At 38.3% G+C, this 20584-nt stretch overlaps 1 protein-coding gene across 4 annotated transcripts; it reads left to right on the top strand.

The window, feature by feature from the left end:
• The first annotated feature begins 557 nt into the window (after positions 1 to 557).
• Positions 558 to 18440, top strand: LOC130216510 (fibroblast growth factor receptor 3). 4 transcript variants are annotated; one of them, XM_056448409.1, is made up of 11 exons: positions 558 to 786; positions 2050 to 2382; positions 2940 to 3112; positions 6443 to 6566; positions 7460 to 7650; positions 10856 to 11000; positions 11255 to 11332; positions 15216 to 15509; positions 16371 to 16479; positions 16557 to 16632; positions 18073 to 18440. In XM_056448409.1, the coding sequence occupies exons 1-10, from the start codon at positions 723 to 725 to the stop codon at positions 16573 to 16575; spliced, it is 1530 nt and encodes a 509-aa protein (XP_056304384.1). In that variant the 5' UTR covers positions 558 to 722; the 3' UTR covers positions 16576 to 16632; positions 18073 to 18440. The 4 variants fall into 4 exon arrangements, with proteins under 4 accessions (XP_056304384.1, XP_056304385.1, XP_056304386.1 ...); XM_056448410.1 differs by having other exon boundaries at positions 16557 to 16643; XM_056448411.1 differs by lacking the exon at positions 11255 to 11332.
• Positions 18441 to 20584: the final 2144 nt, after the last annotated feature.

Raw genomic sequence — 20584 nt, 5'->3', positions numbered from 1 at the left:
AAAGGCTTCAGAGGATGGGAGTCATCTCTTATCACACTTTGAGTTTTCCTTAATACTTGCTGTTCATGTAACTCCACTAGACTCCTCAGAGGTAGACCAATAATCTTGGAGCAAGTCTTGACTAAATTTTGCAGTCGATTTTTCTCTCTAACGTAAGTGAAGAGAACCAGCATAAAAAGGAAAAGCTTAATAAACTCTCGATATAAGTGGTATAAAAAGTTCTCAGTATGCGTTTTTCTACAAAGAAAGAGTTCTTGTAGAGAAATCAATGTCTGTAAAAGCTTAAAAGAAATGAATGAAATAATAATAATAATAATGATGATATACAATAATTTTGACACAGATATTGTTGTCCTATATGAACTTTTGTAAATCATGCACAGATTTAGAAATGTATTTAACGTGTCATATTCATTATGAGAATAAACATTTTTCTTTACCCACAGACTTATGACATGAATATATGACATGAATATTTTTTCACAACGTTTTCCAATAACATTTGTATTACTAAATGTGTGAGATGAAAGAGACTTTTGTTTTGTATGAATACCAGTCCCTGTGTGCACACGACACCGCGCAACTATGAAGATGGAGAGAGTTTGTTAAATAGTCCCTTATGCTCGAGTCCCATTACTTCACTCAAACTAGTAAAGTAATTGTCGTCGAACATCAGTTTTAGTCGTAATTTCGCGGAATCAAAGTCCATCTTTGTTCAGAAAATGAACATGAATCATCATTTTCTTTCACTCATTTTCCTGCTGTGTTTAGTGGTATCTGAGAACGGTAAGACTTTTGCTTTTGTAAGTTATTCCGGTCCACAAGTTGTTTGTCGTGTTTCTCTTTTCTAATGTTAAAAATGAAAGCTGAACGAGCTGTAGTTTTAGCTGAAGTCCAGTTAAAAAAGTTAACGGTTAACATTACATTCACATGGCGTCACGGTGGCGCAGTGGGTAGCACGATCCCCTCAAGGCAAGAAGGTCCCGTTTCTCCCACAAGTACAAAGACATGCTATATAGGTGAAGTGGGTAAGCTAAATATGCGTGTGTGTGTGAACGCCATAGTTTATGGATTTTTCCCAGTGATGGGTTGCAGCTGGAAGTGCACCATCTGCTGCGTAAAACATGGATAAGTTGGCGGTTCATTCCGCTGTGGCGACCCTAGATTAATAAAGTGACTAAGCCGAAAAGAAACTGAATGAATGAGTCTTTTAGCAGGTACGCTTTTGTCCAAAACAACTTACATAATGTACTGAATGTAAATGAACATTCAGTTTGACATATTAAACGCGGATATCATGAAAAATAGCATCCTTTGTATTTCACAAGGCTTTAAATGAGTTATTTCGTACTTAGTTTAACTTAGTGTGATGACGTCACACTAATAGTAAACTGTTTAATGTTAGGAAGATGTCTTTCACTGCACAGGGATCCCTGAGAAGAGTTTTGAGTCATTTATCATATCTAAAATATCATATCTAATGTTTTTAATGTTAAAATGTTTGTATTTTCTATTTATTTAATTGCATCATCTCTTATTGAATTATGAAGCTGTTATTATTGTAATATGATTTTGTCTATATTGATCTTGCTTTGAAGTAGCCATATGCTGCTGATGTGGCTGATATGTATATATATGTATATATATATATATATATATATATATATATATATATATATATATATATATATATGTGTGTGTATATATATATATATATATATATATATATATATATATATATATATATATATATATATATATATATATATATATACACACACATATATATATATATATATATATATATATATATATATATACACACATATATATATATATATATATATATATACATATATATGTATATATATATATATACACATATACATACATATACATATATATATATATATATATATATATATATATATATATATATATATATATATATATATATATATATATATAAATATGTATATATATATATATATATATAAATACGCATAATTTTTTTTATTGAACTATTAATAAACCAGTCTTTTCTTCCAGGTGTGTCTGGTGTTGATAAAGATGAAGTGTTTGTGAGCAGGGGAGATTCCGTCACTCTACAGACTGGCGTTGAAACAAACCAACAAGACAGATTTATGTGGTTTTATGAAGGCATTCGCATAGCCGAACTCAGAGGAGATCTCAGTTATATCTGTACTGATGTTCAGTGTGATGAAGATGCTGAGAGATTCAGAGGCAGACTGAAGCTGGACAATCAAACTGGATCTCTGACCATCGTAAACACCATATTTACAGATAGAGGAGAATATCAGATGAAGATTAACAGCACCAGCGGCAGCAGCAGAGAAAAGATCTTCTACGTTTTTTCTAATGGTAAGTCAGTAGGTTTAAAACTCTTGTACATTTAAATCTCTTCATTAATGTGTTGATGTGGAATAAACTGCAAACTATTCCAGCATATGTTTTACGCAGCGGATACCCTTTCAGCCGCAACCCAGTACTGGGAAACACCCATACACTCTCTCATTCACACACGCATTCATACACTATGGCAAATTAAGTTAATCTAATTCACCTATAGAGCATGTCTTTGGACTGTAGGGCAAACCGGAGCACCTAGAGGAAACCCACGCCAACACGGAGAGAACATGCAAACTTCCCACAGAAATGCTAAATGGCCCAGTCGGGACTCAAACCAGCGATCTTCTTGCTGTGAAGCGATAGTGCTAACCACTAAGCCACCGTGCTGCCTAATAATAATAATGATAATAATAAACAGATCAATTCCATTCGGTGCTCGGCCCCTAATAAACAGAGCAATTTCAATAGGGCCTAATAATTCTGATTTCAACTGTACATGTTTTTTGTAATCTGATAGTCAAACCTCTGTGCATTGTTTATAGATAATTACCCCATTATTTTCCCTCTAGCGATGGCACCTCGCTGGGCCCGACCTGAAAAGATGAGAAGAAAGCCTTATGTTGTGCTAGTCAGCAAAATGGTGAAATTCCAATGTCAAGCTGAAGGAAACCCAACTCCCAAACTACGCTGGCTGAAGAATGGAAAAGAGTTCAACAGAGACCAACGCATCGGCGGCTACACGGTATGATTATCAGTAGGTTTGGGTATCGTTTGGGGTTATTTCGATACCGGTGCTAAATCGAATCTTTTAAAATGTACCGGAGCCAAAACGGTGTCTAAACAAATACTTTTGAGCCACATAATTATTTAAAAAAATAAATATTTTTAAATCATTTTAATTGAACTATCTAATTAAAGTTTAATGTAAACATCAAATCAAATATATATTTGAATTGCATTAATATATTTCTTTTGATTTGGTTGATATTTCTTGTCATTTGGTTGTTAGCATGAATGCAAGATTTGCATTATGCAATTAAAATTACATCAGCTTATTATTAACCTGCGGAAAAGCTGTCATCAAAATTAGTGAACTCCTTTTTTTCCAGGGTTCATCAGTGCTCTAATGATTTCCCTTAATCTAAATAAGATTATAATATGATAATGTTCCTTTCATGATCCAGTTTTACATGTTATAGCACATAGATCCATTAGCGTTTTTACATCACCGTGCTTTCCAGCGTTTCCTCCGAAGTTTCATGTCGTTTCGGGTGTTCCTCTTTTATTTTTCGTCTTTAACTGCATTTCGGCACTTTCACTTTCATTCAGGAACATTTCATTCATGCCCCCGTGACAAACTGAGGTGTTTGATGCGAGTATTAAGTAAGGACTGGTGGGAGTGATGTTTTAATGGAAATTGATACCACACGACAAATGGAAAGAAAACACTTTCGCATTTTGCGATGCGGGTGTCTGTGGTCCTTTAATATATAAAAAAAAATCGCTGTTTACATGGTAGACTCCTAATCAGAATATTGTCTTAATTATATTAAAATCAGAGTGTTGGTGTCCATGTAAATGTACTCAGTGAAAGTGATGGTGTCCCAAGCCTTTAAGTTGATTACCTGCACCCTCAAATGTTTCATTAAGTTTGACGTGTTCCCCTTACACGCAACTTTGGAAAGCATCTGCCTCACGTTGGTGTGTCAGAATCCTTGCTAGTAAAATATAGCCAATTTGATGGAATGCTATCATGCATGTTGATGAAGGGAGTCGCTCACCTGATGCACTGTACTGCACGCGTTGCCTTCTATATCTAAGCAACAAAAACAAAATCTAACATCGCAGACGGGGTCTGTATCCCTCAAAGTTTTTTACAATTAAATGTTTAAAGATGGTGTGACACCATGCGTACTTATGTGTGCTTCGGTGCACCCCTTGATGCTTCTTATGTCCTTGTCGCTGTGCCAGTGGCACCGAAATTAGGCACTGAAATTCATATGCTGATTTGGTCCGGTGCATACTGGTTACATAGGTTTCGGTACCCAACCCTAATTATCAGTGGTGTGCTGATCTCACTGTTGTGTGCGACATTCAGCCCTCATTTAGAGACCAGAGAAGGTAAGCTGATAGTTCATCTCACAATACGCCAAAATCACAGCCTAAATCTGAACCCTCCAAACAGGACACCTCAAAACACACACACACACACCCCGATCTAAACACTGAAGTTCAGGTTGCTTATGGTTGGCTTTAAAGATTAAAAAATATTTGCTTTAATAACCATTTTTAAAGCAGTGAAAAAAATACTATAGTAAATCCTAATAAATAGTGTAGTGTTATATAGTGAACCATTATATTGGTACCGGGCCGCGCAAGAAATCATTGATTATTTCCATTTTATTTATTATCTGTATCTGAACGATCTTTTATTTTGAAAAATCTTTTATTTTTAAAAAATGGCCGTATTCTCTCGCTTGCATCTCAGTTACTTGAGCGCCCAAATTTAACTCAAAAGCAGCAATATGAGTAAGGAACTGACGTCTTTGGAAAGCTTAATTCTGAAGGGGAAAAGGCCCAGTGAAGGACCCACGAACTGCCAAGGAATGGATCCACAACCCATTTGTCAACAAATCAGGTGAATCCACCATGTCTGTGTAAGAAGATCAACTGCTGGAGATCGTAAATGACGGCGGCCTTTTGGGGGCCTTTTCTAGAGTTTGCCTAAGTTTTTTCAGTGGAGGTGCGTGGCTTGTATGCGCAAGCGGCGTGATGCGCTCACGCCTTCCAAACGCATCCAGTTGAATGAATGACGCCAGTGCATTGCGAGTCACGTGACAAGAACTGACCGGTCAGCTTCATACTTTGTATGGAATAACATTTCAGTAGATTAATGATCTCAGACAAACACAGAGCACCCAAACACTGCAGTCCGTTTTCATTCATTCATTCATTCATTCATTCATTCATTCATTTTCTTTTCAGCTTAGTCCTTTTATTAATCTGGAGTCGCAACAGCGGAATGAACCGCCAACTTATCCAGCATATGTTTTACGCAGCGGATGCCCTTCCAACCACAACCCATCTCTGGGTAACATTCATACACACTCATTCATGCTCATACACTACGGACAATTTAGCCTACCCAATTCACTCGGAGCACCCGGAGGAAACCCACGCGAAAACAGGGAGAACATTCAAACTCCACACAGAAACGCCAACTGACCCAGCTGAGGCTCGAACCTGTGATCTTCTTGCTGTGAGGTGAACGTGCTACCCACTGCGCCACCGTGCAACCCGTCCGTTTTTTATTTTCTCCATAAATAAAACTTGTATCAGAGTGACAGCAATGTTTTGTCAGCTTGTCATCCTCTGAGAAAACGGTTGATGGTAGCCTAGCAACCTACAAACCCACACCCCGGTCTCCAAGAAAATTGTAAAGCGTTGGCCGGTCCGCGGTGATAAAAAGGTTGGGGAAAACTGCAATACAACCTGTTTACTGTAGTAAAAGTAAACAGCCACTATATTCTTAACCACGCCCCTTTTAATATTAGTTGGCTACGAGGGAATGATGAGGAAATAGAAAGCCCCGCCCCTACTCAATATTCCATTTCAGTCAGGAGCACATCATACTGAAATTAAAGTCTTAGATGCTTCCGATTCATATAGACTTGTGAGACTGCATTAAGAGCAAGCGCCATCAGAAACTCCATTGAAAATATTGTATACATATTTTTAAGACATGACGCGAAACAATGTAATGTAATGCAGTACTTCTTTTCTGGTCTGATACCCACTTTATATTGTATAACAATCAAACAGTAAAGATCACAAATTAAAAAAACAAGTTTTAAATGTGGCAGTTTTGTAATGCCCGACAGTTCACCAGAATCAATCAGGATGGCTGACTGAAAATTAAAAGTCTGTTGTGCGTATACCCCATTGTGATTGGATCACTGTAAACACGTGTTCATATTAGGTCATAATAGGGCCTGAGAGATTTGCTTATTGAATTATGCACGTAAAAATTGTGAATATTTAATTTTAAGAACATTTCTTTATCCATTCCAAGCTGCGGGAAAACATGTGGGCCATAGTCATGGAGTCGTTGGTGCCCTCAGACAATGGCAACTACACGTGCCTGGTGGAGAACGAATTCGGGAGCATCAACCACACCTATCAGCTGCACGTAGTGGGTCAGTAACATCTCAGTTTTAACCAATGATATTTTAGCAATTAATATCACAATAGACTCTTCACATTTCCGGGTTTCTCAGCAGTGGAAGTTGTCATAGTTGGCAAACTTAGAGCGCAGTGAATGGGAGTACAGCAAAAAAAAAATTCAATCCTATTGACTGAAATAATAAAAGAAAAACTCCACAATGATATTATCAAGGCTTTCAGAAAAAGGAAAAATATAGTGTGAGACTTAGAACTGCAGCCAGAAGAGAAAACAACATCAAGTTTACTGTCCTGCTCCCATAGACGCTGCATTAGAAACACCTTCCATAAGTGGTAATTCATTTCACGAGTTCACACTTGCAATAGTTTCAGAATAAAGCGTATTTGGCGTGCTGTCCGGGGAGAGGGCTCTGAGCTCAGGGAAGACACCCGAACTCGAGTTATTCCCCTTATCAGGAAACAGAGAGGAATTGGGATTTGAGCGAAGTATCTAGCCCGGCCCCAGAACGATCCCCCCGGGATTGTAACGCTTAAGAGGGGAGGTGACGGGGTGGTGGAGGGATGCTAAAGTTGTGAGATGCTGCAGGTAAGACAGCTTTGGTATATATAGGGGTTTGGTCAAGCACTGATTGGATAATAGAATAATTGTCAATGACGTATTTGATACTGAAACTTCTGCGCGTGCTCCTCCCGAAATTTGTCTAAAAAACATCACTATTTGTAACTTGATGCAAAGATGATATAATACATACATAAATACACATAATTGTTCATAAGTTTGAAATAAAATCTAAATATTAAAGACTTTTAAGGATTTGAGATGCTGATGACTGTTAAACACGTCAAAACAGTCTTGTAAAAAGGGTCCATTCAATCCAACCATTTCCTCTCTTTGTGCACATTGCAGAATCATTGCCTCAGAGACCCATCATGTACCCTGGACTCCCTGCAAACCGAACAGCCGTGGTCGGCAGTGATGTAGAGTTTGTGTGCAAATTAATAAGCGATTCTCAACCTCACATCCAATGGATCAAACACATTTGGGTAAACGGAAGCCAAGAAGGACCTGACGGAATCCCTTACGTGCGCGTACTAAAGGTAAACGTTTCAGCTTGAAGTGCTGTCAGATTTCTCAATTCTGGTGATCCATATGTTTAAGGTTGTACTCACAATAGGCATGGTTGGCTTGAACTGTGACTGGCAATTGTTTCCCCTCCCCTCTCCCTCGACAACCTGCGCTCAGGTTGCATTTTTACTTTCCAAGCACACTTGATGAACGTCATCAATGCGACTGTTTTGAAGAAAACATGAAGAGAAGCGACCTTGCCCAGTGCAGATTTCTTTAGTTATAATTTTGTGGGACAGTTACACAACGCCGAATATTTTGTTGAACAGATCTACCACTTTTGACGCTCATCAAGTTTCATAATATTCCATGTGCTGCACGTATTAGGAGGTTTGCTAAAGCTGGCAGCTGAAGTGCAGTGAGGAATTTGCATCTTTGTATAACATGTAAGATCCAGCCAGTTAGTTCAATGATGGTATCTACTGGTGGACGAAGGTTCACTGCGTGTGCGGTCTTTCCAGTGCACAATGTTGAATTAATTTCAATTTAACTCATATCTGACTCCATTTTTAATATGAGGTGGTTTAGAAAATTAAAAATTGTATCTTAGTTTTATCTGACTCCAATCATAAAGTATTAAGAAGCTTATTGTAATCTTTAATTTAGATGAATGTTTCATTATTTTATTTAATCTTGTTTCTATATATTACACTCGTTCATTTGGATTCTTATAACATCCTGAGTCTTGTACTGGCCGAGTATACAATCTCTTAAACACAAGCATGTCAGTCTTGCTCACTAAACAGTAAGGGTGTCACGATTTCCATTTTAAATCGAAATCGATCGAAATTTATGCTCAATCTCGATTATCAAATCAAAAAAGGGAATCGTCGATGCTGCCACGCCCCCATGTCACGTCAGCTTGGGTTGCCAAGCGAAAAAAAAATGCTTGTTGAAGTGCTGCGAGTCAACCTAACAGCTACAACAAACAGCCAAAAGATAGCATGGCAACTGCAGACGCAGAAGACCGGTCTACAGAACTCGAAACCCTCATCTTTCACTGAAGTTGCCAGTGTGGAAGTATTTTGGATTTCCAGTGAGTTATGTTGACAACGTTCATGTTGTCGGCAAAAAAACCCCCCACAGTTTGCAAGCTCTTCTATGTTCTTATACCCAGTGCTGAATTTGTGAATTGCGAGGTCCCGCAGACGAAAGTGAAGAGGGTTGGGGAGTCGCGGAAGAAAGTGAAAGTGAACAGGAGGAGGGCGGTTGGGGAGGGTGATCAGTAAGATGAGGTTCTGGATCAGATTTCAGAGGCGCCGGATCCAAATCCAGCATGTTCCGGCTCAAATTAAGCTCTGCATATACCACATTATTCCACTGGCAGCACGACTAACATGGCAGGGCATCTCCGCAGGCACCACAAAAACGTAGAAATGTATCTGTTAAACCGACAAGTGTAATACAAAGTACTCTCCCGTCTTCATTTGGAATAAAACTGCTAAGTAACTCAACACGTGCAAAGGCAATTACAAGTACGGTAGGAGTATTTATAGCCGCGGACATGTGACCTTATTCAGTGGTTAAAAACTCCGGCTTTAGGCATTTAATTTGCGTGCTAGAACCGTGCTACAAAATTCCAAGTATCTCACAGCTACGGTGATACCCTCCATGTACAGTAATGTGAAGGAGAAAGTTATTTAAAGTCTTAGCAGTGCACAGTTAGTAGCCTTGACTGCAGATTGCTGGACCTCCAGAGCAACACAGAGCTTCATGACTGTCACAGCGCACAAAGGTCAAATGTTATTATATTGCATAAAAGTCCTAAAATGGCATAGCTTGTGCTTTCAAATTTTTCTTTTTTAAATCGAGAATCGAATCGAATCGTGACTTTAGAATCGAAAATGTAATCGAATCCAGGATTTGGAGGATCATGACACCCTTACTAAACAAAGGCGATTAACCACTATCCTAAAAGGCAGAACCCTACTTGCCACTACTCATTTTAGAATATTTTATGTGCGGTCCCCATAGATCTGCTATCTACTAAATTGAAACAAAACTACGATACCATGATCATTAATATACAATCAAGCAGACCAATTTACTTACACTATTAACTTTGAATAATCACCAAATGATTTAAATAGTATTATAAGTTTAGCGATAAAGGCCTACCCACATTAAGACTGGTCTCAACAATATTCTGTTGTTCTCAATAGAAAAACCTTTTACAGTCTACGTATACTGGAATTAATGCCAATGTGCCGGTCGGAGCTCCAAGAACATCGTATAACATGTCACGTTGCTCGATCTTTCATATTTTAGTCCGTTACTAACCTGTACAGAGGCTGGTGGTGTTATAGACTTAACGTAATCTACTAGAGTTAATAATACAAGATAAATTACAACAATCTAAAACATAACAATTTATTAGTCAGGTGAATGTGCATTATGCCAATTATTCAGTCAATTCATAAACGATCAATACAAGACATCAAATTCTCAAAGATAGATCTAAGATTCATATCTGACTTTCAATAAAATTCATAGCATAGAGCATGAGAGCTCTATACTACTGGCTAATCTCATTACAGAATCACCCCGAACTTCTTGACACTTTTCCTTAAGTCGTCAGATCAAGACAGAATCTCCTCCAAGGAGGGGTGTGTGTGGAACAACAATAGGCATTTGCATTTAGTGGCATGTTAGATCTGAAGAGTTACTACCTATAGTGAACAAATGGTCATTTGAATAGAAGCCCCCTAGATAGGGGCACACCTTTAGCAGTGAAAAAAACAAACTGACAACAAAGCAAAGAATTGTCGCTCAGATATAGGTGCGGAAATTAACCCTTGCTGATCGGCAATAAGCAATGAAACATGTGATCGCAACACAGAAACACAAAAACAAATGCACATGGAGTAAAGCAAAACATAACCACGTGATAACAACACAGACAACCACAGAAAGAGTTCACACATCTACAACAGTGACAAAAATGCATCTTATAACTTTTGGATACATTTTCCCACTTTATTTACAAATATCGTGGATTTTTTTTTGGTCATATATCAATATATCACAGAATCTCTGATATGTCATTATCAGGGGCAAAATATTGTATCGTGAGTTATCCTATGTCCATATGCAATGGCTTCCCAAATCTCTTCAAGCTTCTTCCTCCCTTCCCCTCACCTCCTGGGTCTGGGGTCTGCTTTTCTCGTTCTCTTCCAGGCGGCTGGCCTCAACACCACCGACAAGGAGATGGAAGTGCTCCAGTTGAGGAACGTGTCCTTTGAGGATGCTGGGGAGTATACTTGCTTGGTGGGCAATTCTGTCGGGATCTCCTATCAATCTGCATGGTTGACCGTTGTCAAAGGTATCCGCCGATTCTTTCTTCTCCTCTCTAGAACAGCGTTTCTCAATCCCAGTTCTCGCGCCTGCATATTATTTAACACACCTGATTTAGATAACCAGCTCATTAGAAGAGCTCCATGCATGGATTCACAAACACACCCTGTCTGTTTGTATACGACTGATAAATTTACGGTGCGTGTACTTTACAAACAAGAAATACGAGTACGAATCAAACAGCGACACTCCACTGTCAAAATTACGTCACCGCTGTTACAGGCATTGATAAACAAGCGAGAGTCATTGATCACAAGGGCACACCTACTGGCCACTCAAGCTCCCCACATACAGTCTCAGGTAAGATGTTTGTTATTCCCTCTTTGAGAAATGTCCGTCATGAGCTGTAATAAAGGTTGAGACTTAATGAGGTCCATTTTTACTGTGTTTCTTGGATATTTTACAGAATCAAAATTAAGAACGGGCTGAGGATAGTGAGCTAGCATAGTGTAAGTTAACATTACAGGCAGCGAGCGCAGAGTTTCTCAATGAATCACTTAACGGTGTTTAACTATAACATGACATCTGTTGATTAAGACGTGTGACATAATATACCTCCATAATTAAATACAATATGAATTCTCCTATCACTCGCTAAAATTCCAATTGAAGGAAACCTATATGCTCCCTTCAAAATAAAATCATAGTGGAATATCCTGTGGAGTCCACTTTGCAGGGCACTTGTTGAATTAAAAAAAGTGTCTAAAGTAAAAGAGACACATACAAAATGTGCAGTGAGGAGTGTCACAAGGACCGGGATTGAGAAACACTCATCCAGCAGTGCTTATTTAGTAGTGTCATCTGCCAGTTCCAGGTGAACCTCAGTTAAGTCAAAGAGCATTTACTGAAAAAAGGCAGAGGTGTTTCATAGGAAGGTGTGTGGCTGTCCACAGGTGCAAAACCACCCATGCATGGCAAGCAGACTAAACATTTAGATCTTTGTGACATCTTCCCCTATAGAAGTATCATCAGGGGAGTGCGAGCCCCCCTCCAACGCCGCAGACCTGCATGGGTTTCTGGATCTGATAAATGCATGTGTCCGTGGCTAATACCGCTGTTTGGCTGGGGGGAGGTTTCCCTGCACTCGTTGGCATGTATAAGTTCTGAAATTGCTATAATTATCCAAGTAACGAGGTGGAGCAATCAAAGGAACCATAACTGACTTAATGAGCCATTTGCAGTTTCACTGTACCGGTCGTGTGCACTTAGACTTTGCTTAATTGCTTAATCTTTGAGACAAGCATATATTACTAGCAGGATCAACCATGTAGCCTCCCCGGGTGGGGTGGGTAAGGCCCGAAAGATGGGGTGGGGGGCAGGGCCTCAACGCGTCATCTTCCTACAAATGGGTCTTGCTCTGTCGAGGTGTCACGGCCAGGCATAGGGCACCCTTCTCCACCACCACCACCGCTGCTGCTCCAAATGCAGGGGGGGGTACAGGCAGGACTGTTTTGGCTCCTGGGTTAAGGCCATCACCAGGAAAAACCATACCTGTGTCCATCATCCGGAGATAGGTGTAAAGTAAAATTGCAGATTTGCACTTCATATTAATAAATGCATGAAGGAATTAGGTGGAACTAACGAAACCGAAAGCATTTGGCAGAAGCAACTGGCTGACGGAACTTGCTGAGGAGTTACAGAAAGTGCTGAGTGAATTCAGAAGAAACTCACATGGCAGGTGCATGCATGCAGACAAGCACAGTTAAAGCTGGAGAATGCGATCGCTGCAATAATATACACTCAAGATTGCATGCATAAAGTTTAAAGGTGCAACGAGTGAGAAAGGGGAAACCCATCAGCACTTAGTCATCTCAGGGACCCTGATGGTATGAGATGGTATATGGTAGAATTACCCAGCTCAACCGCCGCAGTCTGCATCGTCACCCACACTGGATACATGAAGCTTGATCTCTCTGGGTTCAGCTCTGCAGATGTTATCTCTTCTGTAGGGATGGCTGACATGAAACTGACGTTTCGACACAGTGTCGAGATCCCGAAGCACAAGTGTGTCAACACTGCACCGAAGCATGATCCGAACCACCCAGGTCACGTGCCTAAGGCGATTCAAAACACCCAGGTCACGTGACTAAAGTGTTTCAAAAGACCAGGTCATGTGATTAAAGTGATTCTAAGCATCGGTCATTTCAGAAGCGTTTCGAGATTTGACGAATCTGCATTTGACTGACAGGGTCGGAAAAAATCATTCATGTAGCCTAGTGGACTGTGTTCGTGCACAGAGCAAGGGCGTATGTACAGTTGCCTTGTACCGTGCAGAAGCACACTTGTCCCCCGACAGCCTGCACTCATACTGCATCCGAGCCTGACCACGCTTACGTCATCGATAATGCGCTGTTCAGTTTAACAGAAGAGAAGCACTCTCGCTCAGCACAGTGGACATTGCTATCATTTAAGTCGTTTGATATGCGGTGAACACGCAGTCAAATATTTCTCCGAACAGATCAGCCACTTTTGACGCTCATAAATAATCATAAAAGTCCTCGTGCTGCAGGAATTAGGAGGTTTGCTAAAAGTGCAGCTGACGTGCAGTGAGGAGTTTGCGTCTTTAATAAACTACGACAGTTGGCGTTCATTGAACAGTAAGAATGATTAATAAATCCATATGAAGCAGTCCCTTAAAAGTCACGTCTCGTCTCGTCTTCAGTTTTGGGCTCAGGCGCGCTTTGCACTCACACTACAAGCGTACCGTGCCAAAGCCTAGTGAACCGTGCTTTGGCACACCTCTCCAACTGGGCCAGGGCCGGCCAACTGAACTGCCCCTGAGCTCGATTCAGAGCACTCACACTTCTCAAACTATCCAGGAAACGCACCTGGGCACGATTCGGATAGCATAGTGTGAGTGCGCCTTAACTGTGCTGCAAATGGCCCGAGTTTGAATGACGACTTGTACAAATATTCTTACATTGTGCCTTAATGTATTTTAATAATGTACATTTTTTGTGACCAAAACAAGACATATTTATTCACAAAGTGATCATTCGGATGAACAGAGCATTTAAAAAACTAACATCTATAGCTGCATCACCCTGAATTTGAACCCATTATCCTTGCATGCTAGTCAAGAACTCTTACCGCTTCACTAAACCACTTGAAACCTCAACTCTACAAGGTGGTGTATAATTCCTCAATTTGCTTAACAAATTGAAACACTCTCCAACAGGGCTGGTTATATACTCTACTAATGATTTATCACCAGCACCTTTAGAGTTGTGCTGTGCCAACTCATGGGCATTCATTGGCCCTTTTTTTACCCTTTAAAGTGATTGACCGAAAAAGTGAACTCTTTAAAGTGAACTCCCATTAGTGTCTCTTCTACACACATGTCGAAGTTCCTGACCTGATAGGGAACTATAGACTCCGCCCTCTTCCAACCTCTTTTTGGAAAGGAATGGCAAAGACGCTAACAATGCTGCCTTTCTGCCCTTCCAGCCACAACCCAGCACTTGGAAACACCCATACACTCATTCACACACATACACTACGGCCAATTTAGCTTATTCAATTCACCTATAGTGCATGTCTTTGAACTGTGTGGGGAAACCGGAGCACCCGAAGGAAACCCAAAATTGACCTTTTGATAAGCCCTGCCCTCCTTAGTTACTGTTGTTAAGCCGGTCAATCTTTCGCATCTGGCAAGTTTATTACAGCATGTTTGTACCAGTGTCAGACATTCCTAAGGAGATAACTACTAGTCTTTGGCAAACAGGGGAGATATCTGAGAAAACAAGACAAAGAAGGACTGCTTATGCATTAGAGGGGTATATCCACGACATAATATGCAATCGGTTAGAAACTAATTTAATTAAATTTACATTTTAAAAATGTGCAAGCAGCATGCTGAACATTCAACAGCTTAGTTCATGCATGTTTTGATTCCTCTTTTTCCTAAAAAAAAGCTGGATAAGCTAATTGTTGTGCAATAAAATATAACGTTACAGGGACATTATGGTTTTAAATGACTGAAAAACAGCTGCTGGGGCAGTATATGGATTGCAAGTGTCTACAATTTACAGTTTGTGATCATGTCTCTGTTTTATTCTGTTGATATGTGATCCAAATATTCATAACTTGAAACAGATGGAAAAAACATCCACACAAAAACCTAACAATAAAAGTGATGTGAATATTTATTTCTTTGCCCTTGGTGTTTTCTGTGCTGAAACAGATGAAGAGTCAGTGTCAGTGAAGGAGGGAGATTCATTCACTCTACACACCAGTGTTAAAACAAACCAACAAGATGATGTTAAATGGCATTTTAACAACATTCTCATTGCTGAAATCACTGGAGATCAGAGTAAAATCTGTGAAGATGATCAGTGTAAAGAGAGATTCAGAAACAGACTGAGTCTGGATCATCAGACCGGATCTCTGACCATCATGAACAGCACAACCACAGACTCTGGAGACTTCCAGCTGATAATCCGCAACACCAGGAAGCGTTTCGATGTTTCAGTCACAAGTGAGTATTACTGAGTGATGATCATTTCTGAATATATTCATCTTTGATCTCATTCATTATGACAAGTGAGATCGGTCTGTCTCACAGATATTTCACTCTTGTAATCTTGACATGAATCATATGAATTCTCTGTGGTCGATGAAAAACACTCAGCACTTTTTTTTCCTACATAATGTTTTTGTTTGGCTGATGATTACCTATTAATTTCTTCTTCAGGTTTGTACAGAAATGATATAAAAAGACTGCCAGTGTTTGTGATGGAGGGAGATTCACTCACTTTACTCACTGATGTGAAAATGAACCAACATGACCATATTAGATGGGAATTTCAGTACAATCACATCAAATCATTGTATAACAGTGGTTTGTTCTGTAGACAATCGAAAATATATATATAGCTTAAGCGAGGTAATAATATTGACCTTAAAATGCCAAAATAAAACAAATAAAACTTTCTCCAGAAGAAAAAATATTATTGGAAATACTGTGAAAAATTCCTTGCTTTGTTAAACATCATTTGGGAAATATTTATAAAGAAAAAAATGTAATTGAAAGGGGGCCGAATAATTCTGACTTCAACTGTAAATATATATATATATATATATATATATATATATATATATATATATATATATATATATATATATATACTGTTTGTATATTGTATTACATTATATTCATAATAGGATTAGGATTCGCTTCACCTGAATAGCACTGCAGTATTTCTTAACCTGGCACTATGATGTACGACCACATCAGGTTATTCACTGATGAAAGAAATAACATACAAGTGATGACCAGAGTTTGAAGATGTAAATATTGAATAAAAGGAATAATGATCATCTGTGTTTATATTTCCAGAACCAGGTCTTCCTCCAGCTGTTATAGCAGGAATATGTACTCTTATTCTGTATGTTGCAGCAGTTGCTGCTGTGATTTTACTATTTAAAACCCCAAGCAATAAGAAAAGGTGAGCTGAAATATAAGCTCCATTTTGTGAATCAATTATTTTAAGTAATGTGTTTAATACTGTTTTTGTTCAAACAGACATCAGACGGAGGATTGAGCACAGTGATAACAGTTCACCCACCGGCCCAAACAGAGTCCAGTGATGTGGATGAAGGTATTCTGCATGTACGTCTTTGGCACTTCTAGAAAACACAAAACAAACTTAAGGCTAAAAGTAGCTCCTAATTTACAGATTTAGGAGAAAGTCTATAAAATAATGGACGTCAGTCATCAATTTAAGACTAATACATTTTCTAACAGTATTAAAAAAGAAGGCGGTTCATTCCGCTGTGGCGACCTCTGAAATAGAGAATAAGGAAAATGAATGAATATTAAGAAAGCATTTTAGCACTGAAACTAGCTCCTAAATCAGTGAAACGAGTAGTAAAGAGGACTCCTAAACCACTAAGACCAACTCACAGACTATCCTTAAGACTGAAACACATCAAGCTGACAGTTGTTGGGTCATCGGTGAGCATCTGTACCATCTGGTTTGTTCCACACTCGTCAAGGTAATGTTTGGTGTTGGGGTACTCGAACTTGGACTCGGACCCGAGTCCAGACTCCAATTTAGTTTGGACTTGGACTTGTCACAGACTCGGGTGAACTTGTACTGGACTCCGGTCCAGATCCGGATTGCGAAGCTATACAATCCAGACTCGATTTTGTTTCTTAATGCAAGACCATGCGTAAAGGGTTCAAATTGTGGATTTCCTTCATTGATAAATGCATAAACCTTGTAAGTCAACAGTTTAGCTGTTTGTATTATTATTATTTTGTAAATATGGTCGAAATAAAATCGAAGGAAAAAGATTCAAAGTTTTCCTGCGTGACTGTTTTCACAACATCACTGTCAGGATATCCAGTTATCATACTAGTTGGCCGTAGTGTATGAGTGTGGGTGTGAATGAGAGTGTATGGGTTGCGGCTGGAAGGGCATCCGCTTCGTAAAACTTATGCTGGACTAGTTGGTGGTTCATTCCGCTGTGGCGACCCATGATAAATAGGGGACTAAGCCGAAGGAAAATGAATGAATGAATTTTATGACTTTCTGGACTCAGTCGGACTTGACTCGGACTGCTAATGACTTGGACTTAAGTCTGACTTGACCCATTTTGGACTCTGACTTGGACTTGGACTCGACTGGTTAAGGACTTGGTCTTGACTTGGACTCACCAAAGGTGGACTCAACCCCAACACTAATAATGTTAAAGCGAGTTGGCTTGAATCAGATCAGAATTGTCTGTTTTCCTGTAAAATTCACCCTTTCAAGCTAATAGAGTGCTGGAATGGGATCAGGAACTTGTTTTTTTTTTTCTACACCTAAGCGGAACATAACTCAAAATAAACTAAGCTGAAAAGTAATATGAAATCACGAAGCTTAACTTAATTTTGAGTATTATAAATACCAATGATATCTTCTTCAAACATCAAGCGTGTTAGATGCAGAGTATCATTGTTTAGGAAATGTGACAGCAAATTAAATATCCTAAACATTTTTAAAACCTCAATCATGTTCATGTCTTTGACCTTCAGTGAAGCTGTTTTCTTGCAGGTCAATCAGGATGACGACTCATCCTCTACTCATACAGAAATGAACGCTAACTATAGGATGTCCAATGACCAACCGATGAACACTAGAAGTGAGGCGTCCTATAATCAGACTGAGACATATTGATGGACACTAAACATGGGACGTCACATAATCAGTGTAAGGTTGTTACTTTTAGACTTTCAAGTGAAACATGAATCTCAGGGCCTGAAACAGTAGTAACCTAGATTGCATGTTTAAATAAATGTTTTTTTTTGTTTCATTCTAAATCATGAGATGAATATGAATACATTCCAGACATCCACTTAATATCCATCGGAGACAGGTGAGCAAACGCTCTAAAATGTGTGTTCCAGAAGTAAATACACTCATAAATGTGTTTTTATAATATGATGATGTATGTTATGTTGTAGAATGAGTTTTTTACTGATATTAAACATGTTAATTTACCACATTTAATATTGTGGTAAAACAGCAATATGCATGTATTTTCATATATATTACTATCATCAAATGTTTTGAGCTGATTCAGATCTTACGTCTCATCATGGTGTCTATTTTTTTTGTGCACATATAGGCTAAACCAAACAAAGCTGTTCACGTGATAACGAGTGCAATTAAAACTCGATTTGATCGATTGCTGAAGTCTGTTTTCTCATGCTGGTAATGTTTACAAATACTTTCCATTCGGTTATTAATAGTGTTTGAATAATGTAAAGCTTGAAGTGTTGCGCGCTGCGGAAATATCTACAGTCGCAGATCAGAAAAGGTTGGGACAGTATGGAAAACGCAAATGAAAAAAGAAGTAATTTCTAAATATACTTTGACTTGAATTTCATTGCAGACAATATAACAAACATTATTTAATGTTTTATTTATTTTTTGTTAGTTTTATTTTAATATAAACACATATTACAATTTTGGTTCTTGCAACACATAAAAAAAGTAACAGTAAAAGCGTTAACCACTTTCTAATGTTGACATTACTTTTACAACACCTAAAAGACGTTTAGGCACTGAAAACACCAAGTGATGAAGTGTTTCAGGTGTCATTTTGTCGCATTCTTCCTGCAAACAAGTTTTAAGGTGGGCAATGGTTCCCCATCTTCGCTGTTGCATTTTACGTTTTAAAATGTACCACATATCCTCTATTGGAGACAGGTCAGGCAGGCAGGCAGGCCGGTGAAGGACCTGTATCTTCTTCCTCCGCAGCCAGGACTTTGTAATGTGTGCAGAATGTGCTTTTGCATTGTCTTATTGAAATATTCATGGGCGTCCCTGGAGAAAAATACAGCATATTGTGCTCCAAAGTCTCTATGTACTGTTCAGCATTAATGATGCCATCAGCACTGACACGACAACCCCATTCCATGACAGACCCTGGCTTTAGGAGTTGTTGCTGGTACAGTCTGGATTATGCTTTTCTTCTTCTGTCTGGAATGCCTGAAATAATGATTCATCTGACCACAGTACAGTACAATTTGTATTGTAGTAAGTAAACAATTTAAGTCACAAAGAAAATTCTGCAAATTGAGTAATGATGAAGAAAATTTACATTTGTAAACAAAGAAGCAGTTTTTAAAATTAATTGAATGCCACAAGAACAAGAGGTATTATATATTTAAATAGTTTTTGAAAGCGAATATATATATATATATATATATATATATATATATATATATATATATATATATATATATATATATATATATATATATATATATATATATAAATACATTTACATGAAATTAAATGTTTTCAGAGCTTTTTTGTTTTGTGGTTGTTTCTAAAGATTTACATATAATTTGAAGACATTCACAAAATGGGGAATGTTTGGTTAACAAAGAATTAGTTTTTATAATTAATATTATTCAAGAAAGAACATTACAAAGATACAGTATGAACAAAGAGACAAAAAGGGTTACATAAATAAAATTCCAGCAAATTAAACAAGTTTAAATGATTTACACCAAGAAAGAGTTTTGTATGCAATATAATTGTATATAATATAATTAGAGTTTTTTAAAGAGTTCACATATAAATATTAAAGTCCTTTCTGAAAATAAAAACTAAGTGTGTTTCTTTGAAAATGTGCATTTATGGGTGTAAAATTTCACACACAAAAAAGCGATAAATTAATAATAAACTTGCAATGAGCTTTCAGGTTATGACGTGTTGCGTTCTGTGACTGTGGGAGCAGTCTCAAATAATTTCATCGCTTTACACTCCGAAGAAGACGATAGATATAAAATCTGCATCTTGCTACTCCGTTTTTACTCAGAAAATGGAGCATTTCTTCGTTTTCCTCATTTTGCTGCTGTGTCTACACGAGAATGGTAAGACCTTTATTCAGCCCTTTTCAGAATAACGATCAAAATAAACGTCACACTAACTTCAACCGTTTTATCTGTAGTTGATTGTCTGTAACGGCATTTTGCTCTGCCATTGTCGTTCGTTGTGTATCTTTCTTGGTCAACGATTAAAAAAGCAGTCAAAATCAATAAATACATGTTTA

The sequence above is a fragment of the Danio aesculapii genome, chromosome 22 (genome assembly GCF_903798145.1).
Source record: "Danio aesculapii chromosome 22, fDanAes4.1, whole genome shotgun sequence".
In the NCBI taxonomy this organism is placed as follows: domain Eukaryota; kingdom Metazoa; phylum Chordata; class Actinopteri; order Cypriniformes; family Danionidae; genus Danio; species Danio aesculapii.
The sequence above is the reverse complement of the archived record's forward strand: the minus strand, read 5'-3'. Positions and strand labels throughout refer to the sequence as shown.